The 19,589-nt window shown below is 31.9% G+C and overlaps 1 protein-coding gene across 1 annotated transcript; it reads left to right on the top strand.

Moving 5' to 3' along the window:
• Positions 1 to 2,467: 2,467 nt before the first annotated feature.
• On the top strand, positions 2,468 to 19,269 carry LOC105250869. The gene is made up of 13 exons (XM_011257206.2): positions 2,468 to 2,657; positions 4,426 to 4,567; positions 4,673 to 4,983; positions 5,678 to 5,954; positions 6,169 to 6,438; positions 6,637 to 8,138; positions 12,324 to 12,440; positions 14,134 to 14,275; positions 14,384 to 14,634; positions 15,004 to 15,186; positions 15,900 to 16,176; positions 16,391 to 16,666; positions 16,863 to 19,269. The coding sequence occupies exons 2-13, from the start codon at positions 4,559 to 4,561 to the stop codon at positions 18,363 to 18,365; spliced, it is 5,118 nt and encodes a 1,705-aa protein (XP_011255508.2). The 5' UTR covers positions 2,468 to 2,657; positions 4,426 to 4,558; the 3' UTR covers positions 18,366 to 19,269.
• Positions 19,270 to 19,589: the final 320 nt, after the last annotated feature.

Here is a 19,589-nt window from a genome sequence, read left to right as displayed (position 1 = left end):
TTGAAAATTGGGAATTTTTATTGTAAGATTGAAGGAACTAATTTCAGGTTTTCCTGACAATTTCCGAAAGCAATGATTTTGATAGTAATTCAACGACGAACACCATACGCTTCTTTCGAAAGTCGAATTAATTTAAATAATATATATTTAGATGAAAGAAATATATCTTTTCTTTTCTTCGTTAAAAATGTTTTATCATTATTAGGATTGGTATTATTATTGTCTATTGCCAGAAAGATTTAATAGTAGATTAAATATGGATATAGCGTTATTTATAAATTTTTATTTTTCAAATAATTTCATATTGTGATTAATTTTTATTAATTTTTTGATAAAAATGATTACGAACGAATATATTTTTAATTAATATAATTTGTCTCTCTTTTGAAAAATTATTTTTGGGGATATTAATATTAATTTTTAGTTTCTTTTAAGAAACTATTTGCAGGTATTGAACATCCATAGCCATTTTAAAATATTAGTTTTTAGATATATACGATTTTATACATATGTATATTAAAATACATGCACAAATTCACGTGTCTAAAATATTTTTATAATTTTTATTAATGTTATATATTATATATATATAACAAAAATATATATGAATGTTACATAAAATGTGCGAATACTTGAAAATTTCGAGACAAATCGAACGGGTACCTCTGTATCAGTAAGATATTGATTAAAAGAAAAAAAAATTATCAGTTTAAACGTTATAAGAATAAGAATTTAGAGAATTAATCTAGAATTAATTATTTAAAATTATTTCGTTTAATTTATTTTGCACACTATTCGAATTGAAATTTTTTAAATTTTGCTGATATTGAGTTCGATTCGTCTCGCGCGCACAAACGGTACCCCAAATTATTGTATTCTCACATTTAACACAAACTCCAATGATGCATGTATTTTATTATTTATAAATATAATCGTTCGTAATCACATTTCTATAAAAAAATCGTTATATCTATTTATTTTTCTATAAAGAAATATATTTCTTAATAATGTGGAAACATGTTTTGACGTGAATATCAATTTTGTGAATTGAAGATAATGACGAGGAATAATTGTCGTTGATTTATTACTGAAATCATTGCTATTGAGAATAGTCCGAAAGATCCGGGATTCGTTCTCTGCTACAGTGAAGTTTTCGACGTTCAATGGATCACTTAACTTTTCTTCGCAAATTGATCTTGCGAAATCGGATATAGAAACAAGATGTTAATCATTTTCCATTCTTAAGATTACTCCTTTTTTTATCGGAAATTATCGGTATGTCACTCGCGTATCTGCAATTGAATATTTTGAATATTATCGATTTATTTATTCGTCGCGTTTTATCACAAATTTTAAATCATGATTTGTTTAATAATTTAATTGTCAAAGTTTATTCTATCTTTTCCTTTTGAATATTTCCTTCGATAATCTATATAAAATGCGCCAGTAAAGCAAATACTTTCTTTTACAATCGAAGAAATGATCAATAATTTTATTAATGACTCACGATTATTTACGTTATATAAAACTTATTAAATTCTATTATTGCATATCTATTATTAATAATAAATATCGCGTAATTAATCTTTGCTGATTACTCTCGTCTCTGGACTATGTAAAAATTTTTAGTAAATTTTATATTATACGTATATTTTGGACATTTTCGTGTAATAAATTATTTCATGTAATAAATTATTTTGAATTAAATTTCAAATTATATTTTATATTAAATTTGTATTATATTTTGTCATATATTTTATAATATATATATTTGTAATGTATATTATAATATATATTTTATATGTGTATTATATTTTCTGTTTGTAAACTCTACAGAGTGAATCATAATGGTTGTACCAACCTTTTACAATTAAAAATCAATTACCGTCTGCAATTGTAATCAATTGAATGATTCATAGATGACAGCTGCTTGGATCGACCGTGTCTGCAGTAACGTACAAGCAAGTTAAATACTGTGAATCAAATAATATATATATTCTATGCATACTTTTCTAATATATTTAACTCTTTTATGTACATATTTTTCTTTCTACACGGTTTTTTTCTAATAACGTGATTTCTTATTATTGTGAAACGTATCTGCCACATAAAAAGAGATATCTTTTGCATTCGTGTATTTTTTCGTGTATCATTTTAACGCGTAAAAAGAATTGGATTGGTAAAGATACAAAAGTATTTTTTTTTTATTAAAAAAAAATGCGTAATTCTGCTTTCTACAAGAATTATTCTGCTTATTATTAATTTTCTAAGTTATAACTTTTACATTCTCAATATCTACAACAGAATATTTCTTGCGAGTCCCGAGTCCCAATGCTCTATTAGATGAAATGGGAGTCGAAATCTATCCCCACTCTCGAGAATCCAGGCTCGCTGTCGGGAACAAGCGGGAGTGAGAGGATCTCACTGAGAGCAGATTTGCACGCCTCTATTTGCAAGCAGTTAGTGAAACGCCTGCATCCTGTTCACGATACCGTTCTTCGGATAGTTTCGCCACATTGTTTATAAACTCCTCTTCCAAAATTTTCAGCGATTTCTTCTCTCTCTCGGTTGTCACGAACAAAATGAACTGATAGAATCTGTACGAGAATTATATAGATAGAATTATATATCATCGTGGCCAGATGTGGCTAAATCAGGTATTAATCTTTTTCATTGTTTATAAAAATCTAAAAAATAATGTACTTAGATTGAAGTTCTTTGAACTTTTATATTACATTATTCGAGGAAAATCGGATGAAAATTAATATTAGTTGTTTCCTAGAGAGGACGGGAGTTTTCCTTTTTGATTATCTTATATATGTTAGGATCGCGTATTATTCGTGATTTACGAGCCTTTATTTTCGAAATCAATCTATCACGGTGCTATTATCGGATCTAGCCGATATCGGCGTGAAGGAATCTCTCTCTCGTCAAACCTCGCCAAACGGATCGTCTCTGTACGTTTCTGAGTCTAGAATTAAAGTGTGTGAAAGCAAGAACCTTTATATACAGTGACTTGTATTAATATTCGGACACTATGATGTGCGAGATATTATTGCTGTTATATTTGCTTACAATATCATCTATTAAAGAGAACATCGTAGTTGGAAAAAACATAAATTTTATTTATTTAATATACATATGTTTGTAAATAACAAAGTATAAGTAAGAAATAATATACAAATTTCATGTCGCAAAAATATTCGGACACTAAACAAATTACATTAATTTCGTATGAAATATGCTTATTTAAAAAATATTATAGTAAATATTAATACTTTGTTCGAAAACCAATTATTTTGTTCAATAACTTCGTGTAATAAAACATAAATAATTATTGTTGCCTATCATTCGTCATTCTAGTTGCTATATCAAATCAAATGACGAGTGACAGCCTGAATTGCTTCTCAGTAGTATAAATACCCCAGTAGTATAAGCACCCCTTTTCTTTCAAAAAGCATTGTAGAGAATAACGTTTTCGACAAAAATTGTATGGTTTTGAGGGGAACATAAGATGGTGTCATTGGTTTGGATCTTGGATGGCATCGTTAAGGTCAGGTCAAAATCTCCTTTAATTTCTTAAATGGAACCACCTATTTTTCATTGCATATTCTTATAGCTTATGTCGAGAGTTTTCCAAAACACTATAATAAAGGATTTTTTCATTGAGTACTTTTCGATTTATGAGACTTAAAATAATATCTTAATTTCACATTTTACAAACTATAAAATATGTAGTAAAATATTTATTTTTCGATTATATTACCTTAATACTTTTATGTACAAAATAATGAAAGGAATTACTGTAAAATGGTGTCAATTGGTGACAATTGGTGTAAAAAAAACACATAATTGTTCCAAAGAAAAAAATAAGTAAATTTGCAATTAACAATTACATATTTTTTCTTAAAAACAACTGTGTGTTTTCTTTACACCAATCGATTCCTCTCATTATTTTGTACATAAAAGTATTAAGATAAGATAATAAAAAAATGAATATTTTACAAGATATTTTATGGTTTATATAAAATTGAAAAATTATTTCAAGCCTCATAACTCGAAAAGTACTCAATGAAAAAATACTTTATTATAGTGTTTTGGAAAGCTCTCGACATAAGCTATAAGAATATGCAATAAAAAATAGATGGTTCCATTTAAGAAATTAAAGGTGTTTTTGACTTTAACGATGCCATCCAAGGTTAAACCAATGACACCATCTTAACCATAGTTCCCCTCAAAACCATACAATTTTTGTCCAAAACGTTTTTCTCTAAAATATTTAGTTTTTGAAAGAAAATGGGAGTACGAGTGGTCTCCCTGGATATTGGAGGACACCCTGTATATTAATTTGCAATGTGACTATAATGTGTGTATTAATTTATTCAATCAATTTATTCGATCAGTTTAATCCGGGTATCTTTATAGGAATACGAGATCAAAGAAATATATTACTTTCGCGAGTCTAAGTAAGAAGAACTGCGAGGGATTCTTCGACAGTCATTTGACACGAGAAACAACGCCGAGGATACTGACTATAAAAAACAAGAGATACAACATTATGAATAAGGTCAGTGAACAATCATCGATAATCTTTCGATTTTTCTGTCTTGATGTAAATTATATTTAGAAAAGAAATGAGAATATTTGGATGAGCCGGATATCATATCTGTAGACATATAGCAGTTCTGAGAGCAGCTTGGACTCTATCATATATTACCCGCAGGACAAGCTGATAATACAAAAACAACCTTGGAGCAAGAAGGAAATCGAAGTAGCATTATCGACTCTACCGGGAGGCAGCATAGCTTTATCTCTGATTCCTACTCTTCATAGCGATGCTCAAAAGGTTCTGGAGAAATTTCAATGGTTTCCAAAATGGCCGGATACGTGTCTACTGATTTCTAGCTGGCTAGGTCATGTAGAAATAGTTAAGGCTTTGTTAGAAAAAGGCGTGCCAGTTTCTACGAGGGACAGTGATGGAAGGTTTATATCACTTATAATATACAGAGTGGCCCCGAACGTTCCAGCCAGACTTTGACATCTTATAGAAAATTTAATTCTGAACAAAAAATTTCGTATAAACGTGGGTCGAAAAATGCTTCCTTAAGAAGTTATCGCTCCAAAAGCTCTGATGAAGGAAGAGCAAAAAGTGAAAAGAAAATAAAATAAAAAAAAATAAAATTAAAAAAGAAAATGAAACTAAATAAATTTCTTGAAAAAAACGGAAAAAACAAAAAATAAAAATTTTTTCTTTTGTGAAAATAAAATAAAAGTTAGTTAAAAAAAAATATTTTATTTTCATAAAAGAAAAAGATTTTAATTTTTTATCGTTTTTTTCAAGAAATTTATTTAGTTTCATTTTCTTTTCTCCTTTTCCTCTTCCTTCATCAGAGATTTTTGAGCGATAACTTCTTAAGGAAGCATTTTTCGACCTATGTTTTTAGGAAATTTTTTATCCAGAATTAAATTTCCTGTAAGATCTCAAAGTCTGGTTGGAACGTTCGAGGCCATCCTGTATAGACGTCTAAAAATTTATCATAAAAAATAATTTATCTATTATGATAGGAGTAATTTACACTAGCTAGCAGTAGTTTATCAGACACCTTGATAATTAGTCAATTAAGCCTATAATTATAATAAATTATTGATAAAAATTACACATTTCCACTATCTCGAGGACACCGCTACATCTGGCAGCATGCGCCACGTCCACGAAGATAGTGGAGGAGCTATTGAAACATGGTGCAGATCCATGTAAGTGGGATTTCGAAAAAAAATGCACCCCGTTGCATTGCGCTGCCGCAGCTGGTTGCGTTGTTACTGTTACATGCCTGATCAAGTCAGGCGCAGATGTGAATGCTAGAAGAAGTCCACTTTGTTACGCCATACTGAACAATGCTGTGGATTGCGTCGAAACTCTACTACAAGCAGGTGCTTGTCCTAATAATCTACAGGTACTTTTTCATCACAATCACAATTTAAACATAAATTTAGTGGGGATGTAATATTTTAAAATAAAAATCCCTGCTAGTTTAAAATTAAAATGGCAAGCTACTAATTATCTGATATAGCGAATTATGCAGAAACAACATACGTTGCTCACCAGAGTAACGTATCTCTTCGGGATTCTGAGATATCTTCAATGAATTAATTACGATTCGTTGATAGGATTATACAAAGATACCTTTGCATGTGGCGGCTGGTTTGGGCAATGTCCACTGCAGCAAATTATTGTTGAATGCCGGCGCAAAACCTGAGACAAGAAACTCGAGTGATCAAACGGCAATGCACTTGGCAACGCTCGCCCAATCTTCAGAGACGATAGACGTGTTGATTAGCGCTGGTGCAAGGGTGAATGCAAAGGACAATGAAGAATGCACCCCTCTACATGTTGCGGTTGCCGGGAAAAACAATAAATTGGTCAAGACTTTAATAGAAGTATGTAAATGAAAAATTCCTTAACTTACTGAATAGAATATCTTTTCTTAATTAAAATAATACAAAAATTAACTTGACATTTTAAACAGATTTTTTTAATAAATTACGTTAAGTAATTCAATTTATGTAATAAAAAAAATTAAATAATGATTTTTATTCTAACGATAGAATTAATAAAATTATTTTTTTGTTAAAAAGGCAGGCGCATCAGTTAACGAGGCGAACAAATTCGGTTACACGCCGCTGCACATCGCTGCTTTGAACGAGAGCTCATATATAGTGAAAATGTTGTTATCAAATGGTGGCGACCTAATGGCGCGTACCAAAAACGGCGTCACCGCTCTTAGCTTCATCGTACACCATACTCCGGAGGCGTTATGGCAATTTGAGATGCGTCTCGATGAAGCAGTTTCATTACACGCTCACGAGCTTGACGATATGGACCGTAAACTGCGAGTAGATTTTCGACCATTGGTTCCATTGGGCAGTCGCAACGAAACGGACCTGGTGCTCTGCCTAGTACAAGTCGGTCAAGGTCATATATTGAAGCATCCATTATGCGAGAGTTTTCTCCATTTCAAGTGGAAGCGTATTCGCAAGTTTTTCCTGCTCAGTCTTCTGTTCCATTTAATCTTTGTCGCTTTCTTTACCGGTTTCGTCTGCGCGACATATTTGTGGCACAATAAACAACTGAGCAGAGTCCTCTTCTGGCCAGTATTAACTATTACCTGGTTATTTGCGATTACAGAGATCATCCAAATTACCTATGGTATTTGCTATTATGTTAAACGCTGGGAAAACTGGTTACGGTGCAGCGTGATCATAGCATCCATCATCATCTTGATTCCTCCAGAGCGGCAACATCATGCTGCGCTAGGTATTCTGCTGGCCTGGATCGAGCTGATGATTGTGCTCGGTTATTTACCCATGTTTGGCCTCTATGTACAAATATTTACGCGAGTGTTCATCAATTTCTTCAAATATTTTGCAATCTACTTTTGTCTTATAATCGGCTTCTCTCTTAGCTTTTGTGTGCTGCACGGCAATTACAAGTCCTTCGCTGATCCGCTGCTCAGTATGCTTAAGATAATAATTATGATGTCCGGTGAGCTGGAATTCCAAGACATTATCTTCGATAAAGATCTTAAGTATCCTGGCACGATGTATTTTATACTTTTTTGCTTCGTTATTCTGGTGACAGTGATACTAATGAATCTAATGGTTGGTCTGGCTGTGTCCGATATCCAGGAGTTACGTAGACGCGCGGGTCTCGAACGATTGGTGCGACACGCCGAGGTAATAGCTCGCTTCGAAAACATGCTGTTCTCTAAGTTGCTTGATTACATTCCCGCGCGTAAAATAATACAAGCGTGCAGAAAGAATATATTATTGTTGAATTCGGATCATTGTGATGGCCTACGTATTCGGCCGATGAGTTTGCCACAAGAGATCATTCAGTCGTTGTATCGTAAGGCCAATAATATTTTTGTGGGAACGCCAACAAGCAAGATAATATTTAGATATTCTGAATATTCTGAAAATTCAAAATCATGTTTACTCAAAAAAATTATCCATCATAAAAATGAATTCATGCGTTGTGTCAAACTTGACGACTTGGTTACTATTTTGATTTTTATCTTGATGAACAAGATAATACCGTTCGAGAGCAGATTTGTCGATGCATTTATGATATTATTAATGTTGCTTTATATTCTATATCAAAATTTTAAAAAAGCTTTAAAAATCTTGATTATTATCTTGATGAACAAGATAATACCGTTCGAGAACATATTTGTCAATGCATTTATGACATTATTAATGTTTCTTTATATTCCATATGAAAACTTTAAAAAAGCTTTAAAAAAGCGAAACCGAAACTCGGATGGTCTACAGAAACAGAATCTAAAATTCAAGGTACACTGTAAAAAAATTATGTAAAATTACACACATAATCAGTGTAACCATTACGCGATTTATTTATGAAGGAAATATATAAATTCATGTACTTTTACAAAAATTAGTTTTTTTACTCTTTATTATGTAAATATTCGTTTATATTTGAGAAATTACAAGGTTAAAAGTGTAATTTTTAGATTTTATGTAAATGTACAATTTTTTGTAACACTAATATAAAATTTAAAAATTACACTTAATAAATATTTACACAATAAAGAGTAAAATATCTAATTTTTGTAAAAGTACATGAATTTATATATTTTCGTTATAAATAGCGTAATTGTTACACTAATTATGTATGTAATTTTAAATTAAATTTAATATGTAAAATTGTTTAAATACATATACAAAATGTATTATTACATAAACATTTCTAGAAATCTACTTTTAACCTGTAAATTTATTAGTACAACATGCTTACTTACCATTTAAGATAATAATTTTATCTATGAAATGTAAATTTACTAATATATGTAAATATACATCTTTAATAGTTGGTCTCAATATTACCCAATATAATAGTTGTAAATTTACACAAAAATTTTTTACAGTGTAGGAACGCAAAGATGTGATATACTCAAGGAACTAGCCAATCGAAAATAATTATAAATGTCTTCAGATGTAAATTTTAACGCTCTAATTCGTGACAATTCAAAAACAATTGTGGATTTAATGAACCATGTTATTTCCAAAATGATTTATATATGTGTATTTATCATAAATTATATAAAATGTAGAGTTATTTTTTTATTCTGTATTTACCAGTAATCTAGTTGTGTACCGCTTTCCTGATTCCAACTGTACAGAGGCAAATTCAGTTGATGTCTTGGAGAGTTGATTTTAGGTTCGTAAATCACAGTCACATTTTCTTCCTGAGAAAGTTGCGTGTTGACTGCGTGCAACACCAGATCATTTTTAACTATGTATGCCAATTCCTCAGATAAGTGATCCTCGTTGAACGTTATCATAGCATCCAAACATGCATCCCATACCTACTAAAAAATTATACCTAAATTTGATAGAATTTTTAATTTCTTGTAATATGTAAAAGAGCTATAAATTAATAATAGGATGATAAAAATGGTTTTTAAATACAAAATACAATCAGAAAAGTAATGAGGATCGATTAATAAGAAATAGGACAATAATTGTAACATAAAATCTTTTAAATATTATATATATCAAAACATATACAGGGTGTCCCAGTTATCTTCCGTCATCTTTCAAAGACAGATTCCTGGGATCATTTAAAGACGATTTTTCCTCAGCGAAAATGTCAATGAAGGCAATTATTTGCATGTTCCCGATTTTTGTCATCATATGTATATCTTTGCAATTAAGTCTTAAATTAAAACTCAACTAAAGTAAACTCTATTTAAAATTAATCAAAGAATGTGTGGTTTTGTCAATATTTTATTTCTGCAAAGCTTAGTTTACGAAAAACCCTTTATTTCCACTTATAATTTGAAAATTATTAGTGCCTCGACATTTCGTTGAGGAAAAATCGTCTTCAGATAATCCTAGAAATCTGTCTTTGAAAGATGACGGAAGATAACTGGGACACCCTGTATATAGTAAACGCTTCAATCTTTCCAAATCTTCAACAAGTCAGATACATAAAAAAGATCATATAATAGAATTGTCAATCAGAAGAGTGCATAAATATAATGGCCAAAATGTTTAGAAAAGTCAGACTAGTTCTTGCATTGTGTAGTATAAACAAAAATAGTAAAAATTAAAAATACTTAAAAGACATTTTATGATCCAGTTATTTTCTAATTATGACATATTTAATGTAAAGATTTGTTATCTGCTACATATGTCGTATCTTTCAAATTGTAAATTTTTATATAATATTAACTTGTCGCGCTAAGATATTAATAATTTTTTATAATTTAATAGCCTTTCTATTATCATCTTACTTTTATACACATTTATACAGTAAGTTTCTACATTTGTTGCTACGCAGCGTATCAAACTTAACTAAACTCGTATTCAATTTTTCATTATGAATGTATATAAAGGATATATACATATAAAGTACTACTAAACATATTAGATAAGATCTGTAGTATATATTTTTTCTTTTTGTGAACAATAGTGCCAGAAAAAGGACGGTGGTCACATACACACAATCAGAGAACCACATAACATCTCTCTGCTTGTGTGCATATGAGTAATGTCCTGTTCCTGTTCCTGGCATCACTATTGATCACTTTAATTTCTAATAAACTAAATTTAAAATAATTTATTTAATAATCCGGATTCCTTGTTGGAATCAGAATAATAACAGATTATTTGAAATTAGGCGAATATAAATGAGAAATAATCCATTTATTGTGTATATTAATAATCGTCAACAAGTCGTCAAATTTTGTAATCAAAAATCGTCATTTTGATTTCTTTTATTTTGATGTAATTATGACATAAAAATGACGCATAAAAATAATGTTAGCAGTATTAAAATGGAATATGAATTCTTTATATTTATTTTATATAAAGGAAGAGACTTAAAATATTTTGCAACATCTATATTTTTCGAGTCTTAATTATAAAAACTTCAGAGCAATCAGTGATTAATTTGACAAATTCTACATATGTATTAATAATTAAATATTTAAATAATTTAAAAAAATGATTAATAAATAACAAAGATTAGTTTATCAAGATATGCTGATTGAAGATTTTTAGAAATATGTTTAAAAATGTTTTTATCCCGCAGCAGGCATTTTGTGTTTTGTAAATAAAAAAATATAAATATGACAATGAATATAGAAAAATATTTTATTTCATCTTTGAATATTGCAGTATCTTTCGCGATTGAATAATTTATTTACTATCAATTTACATACACAAGTATCTTAATATTTACAAATTAATCGTACATTAAATTAATACCATGGATCAAATTAATTTTTCTTCTAGTGTACATAAATTTTAAATTATGCGTTGCATGAAAAATTTTTGTTTATAAAAGTTTTATCTTATGAAATATAAAATCATAATTTTTTTATGCATTAGTCGAGACATCGATAAAAACGATAAAACGCGTCGATAATGAGCATCATTGATATATTATCACGTTGACTCGTACTCGTATGGCAAACAATGTATATTGAGATGACTGCTACTTATGACAGCCTCAGCGAAGATTTGTATCAGCAATATCAAAATCGCTGAAACCTACATTTTGACCGGAAGAATGGATTTTTGGTATGTTGCCACATCCTTTAAAAATGAAAATATCAATGTTAAACAGAAAATTTAAAAATATTGAATTCTTACAATAATAATAATAAAATCTCTATAAAGAAATTTCAATACAATTTCTATTCTAAGATAAATTTTGAGGAATATATTGTCATAATTTTCATTGAGATTTGATTCACGTTTTAATACATGATCCATTCCGCTATATTTTTTCGAGATTCGAGGTCACTCTTAATATTGCAAATTTTCTTACCCCATCAACACTGGTTGTAATAATCACTGATTGCTGCTACCGAGGCAATTGTATATCGGTCTACAGGGACAGATTTGCAAGCAGTTAGTGAAACGCCTGCATCCTGTTCACGATACCGTTCTTCGGATAGTTTCGCCACATTGTTTATAAACTCCTCTTCCAAAATTTTCAGCGATTTCTTCTCTCTCTCGGCTGTCACGAACAAAATGAACTGATAGAATCTGTACAAGAATTACATAGATAGAATTATATATCATCGTGGCTAAATCAGGTATTAATCTTTTTCATTGTTTATAAAAATCTAAAAAATAATGTACTTAGATTGAAGTTCTTTGAACTTTTATATTACATTATTCGAGGAAAATCGAATGAAAATTAATAGTAATTGTTTCCTAGAGAGGATGGGAGTTTTTCTTTTTGATTATCTTATATATGTTAGGGTCGCGTATTATTCGTGATTCGCGAGCCTTTATTTTCGATATCAATCTATCACGGCGTCATACCAATCTATTATCGGATGCGGCCGATATTGGCGTGAAGGAATCTCTCTCTCGTTAAACCTCGCGATGAACGGATCGCCACTGTACGTTTCTGAGTCTAGAATTAAATTGTGTGAAAGCAAGAACCTTTATATATAGTGACTCGTATTAATATTCGGACACTATGATGTGCGAGATATTATTGCTGTTATATTTGCTTACAATATCATCTATTAAAGTGAACATCGTAGTTGGAAAAAACATAAATTTTATTTATTTAATACATATATTTGTAAATAACAAAGTATAAGTGAAATAATATACAAATTTCATGTCGCAAAAACATTCGGACACTAAACAAATTACATTAATTTCGTATGAAATATGCTTATTTAAAAAATATTATAGTAAGTATTAATAATACTTTGTTGAAAAACCATTTTGTTCAATAACTTCGTGTGATCGCTTTGGCATATTAGAAATAATTTTTTTTAATATTCCTGTGTAATACAGTTCCACTCTTCTATTAAACGTTGTTTTCTATTCTTATAGCTATTTTTTAAATAATACGATTTAAATTAATCCCAAATTTTCAATGGGATTTAAATTCGGCGATTGACTTTTGATTAAATTCTGTTTTAAAATATTTAGATATTTGCATTTATCTAGAATGCCATGGATGAACACTAATTCACCTATGTCTGCCATCGAAATACAATCCTATACCATTAAACTTTCACATCCATGTTTCACTGTCGGTTTTTTCAAATTTTTGATTTGGAATTCCTCATTTTGTTTACGCCAATCTGAACCGAAAAGATTAAATTTGCTTTTATCAGCAAATATTACATTATTCCACCACGTTTGATCTTTCAAAACATAATTTTTAACGGAAGTCAATTTCTTCTTTTTATTCTTCTCGTTTATGTATGGTTTTTTTCGAGCTACTCTGTCGATGTATCCATGGTTTTTATATATAATATTATCAAGACAATGACCCGAAACATAAATCAAAAATAGTACAAGAATATTTACTATATATAATTGTCTTAAAGTGCTGCACCCACCACCTCAATCGTTTAAGTCCCATTGAAAATTTATGGGATCAATTAGATCGTAATATTCGAAAAATGCTCATAAAACAGTACCAGAATTAGAATAATATTTAATAGAAGAGTGGAACTGTATTACGCAGGAATATTTAGAAAAAATTATTTCTAATATGTCAAAACGATTACACGAAGTTATTAAATAAAATGATTTTCCAACAAAGTATTAATACTCACTATATTATTATTATTATTATTATTAATATTTTTTAAATAATTTTATACGAAATTAATGTAATTTTTTTTAGTGTCCGAATATTTTTGCGACATGAAATTTGTATATTATTTCACTTATACTTTGTTATTTACAAACATATGTATATTAAATAAATAAAATTTATGTTTTTCCAACTACGTTCACTTTAATACGTGATACCACAATTACTTCGTTAACATTATTGTAAGCAAATATAACAGCAATAATATCTCGCACATCATAGTATCCGAATATTAATGCGAGTCTGTAATTTCGTACGAACTCAACAGAATTGGCGACGAGGACAAAACATCAAATAAAACATAAATAGTTATTATCGCCTATCATTCGCCATTCCAGTTGCTATATCAAATCAAATGATGAGTGACAGCCTGAATTGTTTCTCAACTACAAAAGATCAATTTCTATATCAATTTGTAATGTGACTATAATGTGTGTATGTCAATTTATTTGATCCGGGTATCTTTATAGGAATACGAGATCAAAGAAATACATTACTTTGGCGAATCTGAGTAAGAAGAACTTCGAGGGATTCTTCGGCAGTCATTTGACACGAGAAACAACGTCGAGGATACAGACTGCCAAAAACAAGAGATACAACATTATGAATAAGGTCAGAAGAAAGAACCAATCGATGGTCTTTCGATTTTTTTGTCTTGATGTAGATTATATTTAGAAAAGAAATGAGAATATTTGGATGAGCCGGATATCATATCCGCAGACATATAGCAGTTCCGAGAGCAGCTTGGAATCTGTCATATGTCACTCATCACAAGACGAGTCGACAACACAAAAACAACCTTGGAGCAAGGAGGAAATCGAAGTAGCATTATCGAATCTTCCGGGAGGCGGCATAGCTTTATCTCTGATTCCTACTTTTCATGGCGATGCTCTACAAAAGATTCTGGAGGAATTTCGATGTGTGACTCTCAACAAAAATGAGGCTCGCATATCGCCCATGTTCGTAGATGAGTACGGAACGATCTTAGCGTCTCAAATTTATTCGTGTTGCATTAAGATAAAATAAATGAATAAAAATAATTAAATTAATAAAGATAAAAAAATAGAATTTTAAATAGAATTTGTCATGCTTCTTATAATTTATTGTGTGTATATTCCTATTTGATGTTGTATATTTCTGTTGATAAAAATTGTTTCTGTTGTTAAAAATCATTCTATTTCTACATTGATGATTTTATTTAATCTATTTTACATATAAAAAGATACTTTATATAAGTAAAATAATAAAATGTTTAATTATAAAATTTAATATTTTAATACTTCATAATTTTATATGCTAATTAACTATCTAGTATAATTAATTTAAAACTTGACATACAGAATTAAGCAAAAGATTATATTGATGGACGAAAATAGAGCAGCGACTATTCCGATTCCGGGACAACTACTTCCAGAATGGCCGGATACGTGTCTACTGATTTCTAGCTGGCTAGGTCATGCAGAAATAGTTAAGGCTTTGTTAGAAAAAGGCGTGCCAGTTTCAACGAGGGACAGTAATGGAAGGTTTATAGCACTTATAATATACAGGGTGGCCCCGAACATTCCAGCCAGACTTTGACATCTTATAGGAAATTTAATTCTGAACAAAAAATTTCCTATAAACATGGGTCGAAAAATGCTTCCTTAAGAAGTTATCGCTCAAAAAGCTCTGATGAAGGAAGAGCAAAAGGTGAAAAGAAAATAAAATAAAAAGAAAATGAAACTAAATAAATTTCTTGAAAAAAATGATAAAAATAAAAAATAAAAACCTTTTTCTTTTATGAAAATAAAATAAAAGTTAGTTAAAAAAAAAATTATTTTATTTTCATAAAAGAAAAAGATTTTTATTTTTTATTTTTATCGTTTTTTTTTCAAGAAACTCATTTTCTTTTTATTTCATTTTCTTTTCATCTTTTGCTTTTCCTTCATCAGAGGTTTTTTAGCGATAATTTCTTAAGGAAGCATTTTTCGACCCATGTTTATACGAAATTTGTTGTCCAGAATTAAATTTCCTGTAAGATCTCAAAATCTGGCTGGAATGTTCGGGGCCATCCTGTATAGACGTCTAAAAATTTGTCATAAAAAATTGAAGTTGAACTTTTGAAAACCATAATTTATCTATTATGATATTTTATACTAGCTAGCAGTAGTTTATCAGACACCTTGATTAATTAGTCAATTAAGCCTGTAATTATAATAAATTATTGATAAAAATTACACATTTCCACTATCTCGAGGACACCGCTACATCTGGCAGCATGCGCCAAGTCCACGAAGATAGTGGAGGAGCTATTGAAACATGGTGCTGATCCATGTAAGTGGGATTTCGAAAAAAAATGCACCCCGTTGCATTGCGCTGCTGCAGCTGGTTGCGATGCTACTGTTACATGCTTGATCAAGTCAGGCGCAGATGTGAATGCCAGAAGAAGTCCACTTTGTTACGCCATACTGAACAATGCTGTGGATTGTGTCGAAACTCTACTGCAAGCAGGTGCTTGTCCTAATAATCCACAGGTACTTTTTTATCACAATCACAATTTAAACATAAATTTAGTGAGAATGTAATATTTTAAAATAAAAATTGCTGCTAGTTTAAAATTAAAATGGCAAGCTACTAATTATCTGATACAACGAATTATGCAAAAACAATTGCTTTCTCACCAAAGTAACGTATCTCTTCGGGATTCTTCAAGATATCTTCAATGAATTAATTACGATTCGTTGATAGGATTATACAAAGATGCCTTTGCATGTGGCGGCTAGTTTGGGCTATGTCTACTGCAGCAAATTACTGTTGAATGCCGGCGCAAAAACTGAGATAAGAAACTCGAGTGGTCAAACGGCAATGCACTTGGCAACGCTTGCCCAATCTTCAGAGACGATAGACGTGTTGATTAGCGCTGGTGCAAGGGTGAATGCAAGGGACAATGAAGAATGCACTCCTCTACATGCTGCGGTTGCAAGTGCCCGGAAAAGCAGCGAACTGATCAAGACTTTAATAAAAGTATGTAAATGAAAATTTCCTTAACTCACAAATAGAATATCTTTTCTTAATTAAAATAATAAAAAAATTAACTTGACATTTTAAACAGATTTTTTAATAAATTACATTAAGTAATTCAATTTATGTAATAAAAAAATTTAAATAATGATTTTTATTCTAACGATAGAATTAATAAAATTATTTTTTTGTTAAAAAGGCAGGCGCATCAGTTAACGAGGCGAACAAATTCGGTTACACGCCGCTGCACATCGCTGCTTTGAACGAGAGCTCGTATATAGTGGAAATGTTGTTGTCAAATGGTGGCAACGTAATGGCGCGTACTAAAGACGGCGTCACCGCTCTTAGCTTCATCGTACGCCATACTCCGGAGGTGTTATCGCGATTTGAGACGCGTCTCGATCAAGCAGTTTCATTACACGCTCACGAGCTTGGCGATATGGACCGTGAACTGCGAGTGAATTTTCGACCATTGGTTCCATTGGGCAGTCGCAACGAAACGGACCTGGTGCTCTGCCTAGTACAAGTCGGTCAAGGTCATATATTGAAGCATCCATTATGCGAGAGTTTTCTCCATTTCAAGTGGAAGCGTATTCGCAAGTTTTTCCTGCTCAGTCTTCTGTTCCATTTAATCTTTGTCGCTTTCTTTACCGGTTTCGTCTGCGCGACATATTTGTGGCACGATGAACAACTGAGCAAAGTCTTCTTCTGGCCAGTATTAACTATTACCTGCTTATTTGCGAGTAAAGAGATCATCCAAATTACCTATGGTATTTGCTATTATGCTAAACGCTGGGAAAACTGGTTACAGTGCAGCGTGATCATGGCATCCATCATCATCTTGATTCCTCCAGAGCGTCAATGGCAACATCACGTTGCTGCCCTAGGTATTCTGCTGGCCTGGATCGAGCTGATGATTGTGCTCGGTTATTTTCCCATGTTTGGCCTCTATATACAAATGTTTACGCGAGTGTCCATCAATTTCTTCAAATTTCTCGCAGCTTACTTTTGTCTTATAATCGGCTTCTCTCTTAGCTTTTGTGTGCTTCACGGCAATTACAAATCCTTCGCTGATCCGCTGCTCAGTATGCTTAAGATAATAATTATGATGTCCGGTGAGCTGGAATTCGAAGACGCTTTCTTCGATAAAGATCTTAAGTATCCTGGCACGGCGTATTTTATACTTTTTTGCTTCGTTATTCTGGTGACAGTGATACTAATGAATCTAATGGTTGGTCTGGCTGTGTCCGATATCCAGGAGTTACGTAGACGCGCGGGTCTCGAACGATTGGTGCGACACGCCGAGGTAATAGCTCGCTTCGAAAACATGCTGTTCTCTAAGTTGCTTGATTACATTCCCGCGTGTAAAATAATACAAGCGTGCAGAAAGAATATACTATTGTTGTATCCGCATCATTGTGATGACCTATGTATTCGGCCAACAAGTCTGCCACGAGAGATCATTCAATCGTTGTATCGTCTGGCCGGTGGGCAGAAAATACTAGGAAATAGCACTGAATGTACTGTATCTTCATTAGATTCATTAGATTCTGTAGATTCATTTTCCGAAAAAATTACCAAAAATAAAATCATGTTTGATGGCTTGACGAACAAGAGAATATCGCCCGAGAGCAGATTTGACGATGCATTTATGACATTATTAACGTTGCCTTATATTTTATATCGTCGAAAATTTAAATAGCTTTAAAAAAGCAAATCCGAAACTCGGATGATCTACAAAAACAGAATCTAAAATTCAAGGTACACTGTAAAAAAAAGTATGTAAAATTACACACATAATCAATGTAACAATTACGCTATTTATTTATAAAGGAAATATATGAATTCATGTAAGTAGTAAGACTAGGCGGGTTCTAACTCAGGTTCTCTCAGAGGGGGTGAGGCGCGAGGGGAACCGTGATGCGCGTGAGTGACATCAGGCACGGGGAAGGAGGAATTGCGGTGCGCGGCGGGAGACGTCATGAGCGGGGAAGAGAAATCCGTGACGCGACCGATGTACGAGGGGGTCCGCGCGGGCAAGGAGGATCCGCGGCGCGACCGATTGACGAGAGGATCCGCGCGGGCAAGGGGGATCCGCGACACGACCGATGGATGAGGGGTCCGCGCAGTGAAGGGGGATCCGCGAAAAGAAGACGGTGGTGGGAGAAGTATAGCGCTACGTGTGGGAAAAGGATAGTGCCACGAGTGCGACAAGGATGTCATTAACGTGTGACAAGGACGTCATCATGGGACAAGGACGATGCAAAGTAGACGGACGTGAGAAAGACAACGTAAAGTGAGCAACAAGTATATGAGAGAGAGAACGATAATATTGTGAACAACGCGTGCGAGAGAGAACGATAGCGCGAAGATAACGTGTACGACGGAGAACAATAGCGCAAGAACAACGCGTGCGAGAGAGAACGATAATATCGCGAGACTTACAATTAGCGCGTGAAAGAGAGAACGATAGCGCGAAAACGATGCAAAAGAGAATGATAATATCGAGAATAACAACGCGTGTGAGAGAGACTTACAACTAGCGCAAGAGAGATAGCACAAGGGATGGGAGCGCAAGGAGAGGCGCGTAAATAATTAGATTTTTTTTACAAATATAAAATAAACATTTATTAAATGTGTGTTAATACATTTGTTGTGTTGTGTGTGTGTGTCTGTGTGTGTGTACTTAAAATTAATAATAATGAAAAAATATAAAATAATAATAAAATATAAAATTTTAAAAATATAATAAAATTTAATAATATTGGGGGCGGGGGTGGGGTGCGCCGGGCCAGGGGGAGACCGCTCCTGGAAGTCTAAAGGGGTGATGTGTCGGGCTGAGGGGGCCGCTCCTGGAATAGAAAAGGCACACATTTCATTCGTTTTTAATAATTTATTTTAGGATATTTTTTGACATATTACAAAT

The sequence above is a fragment of the Camponotus floridanus genome, unplaced genomic scaffold (genome assembly GCF_003227725.1).
Source record: "Camponotus floridanus strain SB8 unplaced genomic scaffold, Cflo_v7.5 scaffold28, whole genome shotgun sequence".
Classification (NCBI taxonomy): Eukaryota; Metazoa; Arthropoda; class Insecta; order Hymenoptera; family Formicidae; genus Camponotus; species Camponotus floridanus.
This window is presented reverse-complemented; position numbering and strand designations above follow the sequence as displayed.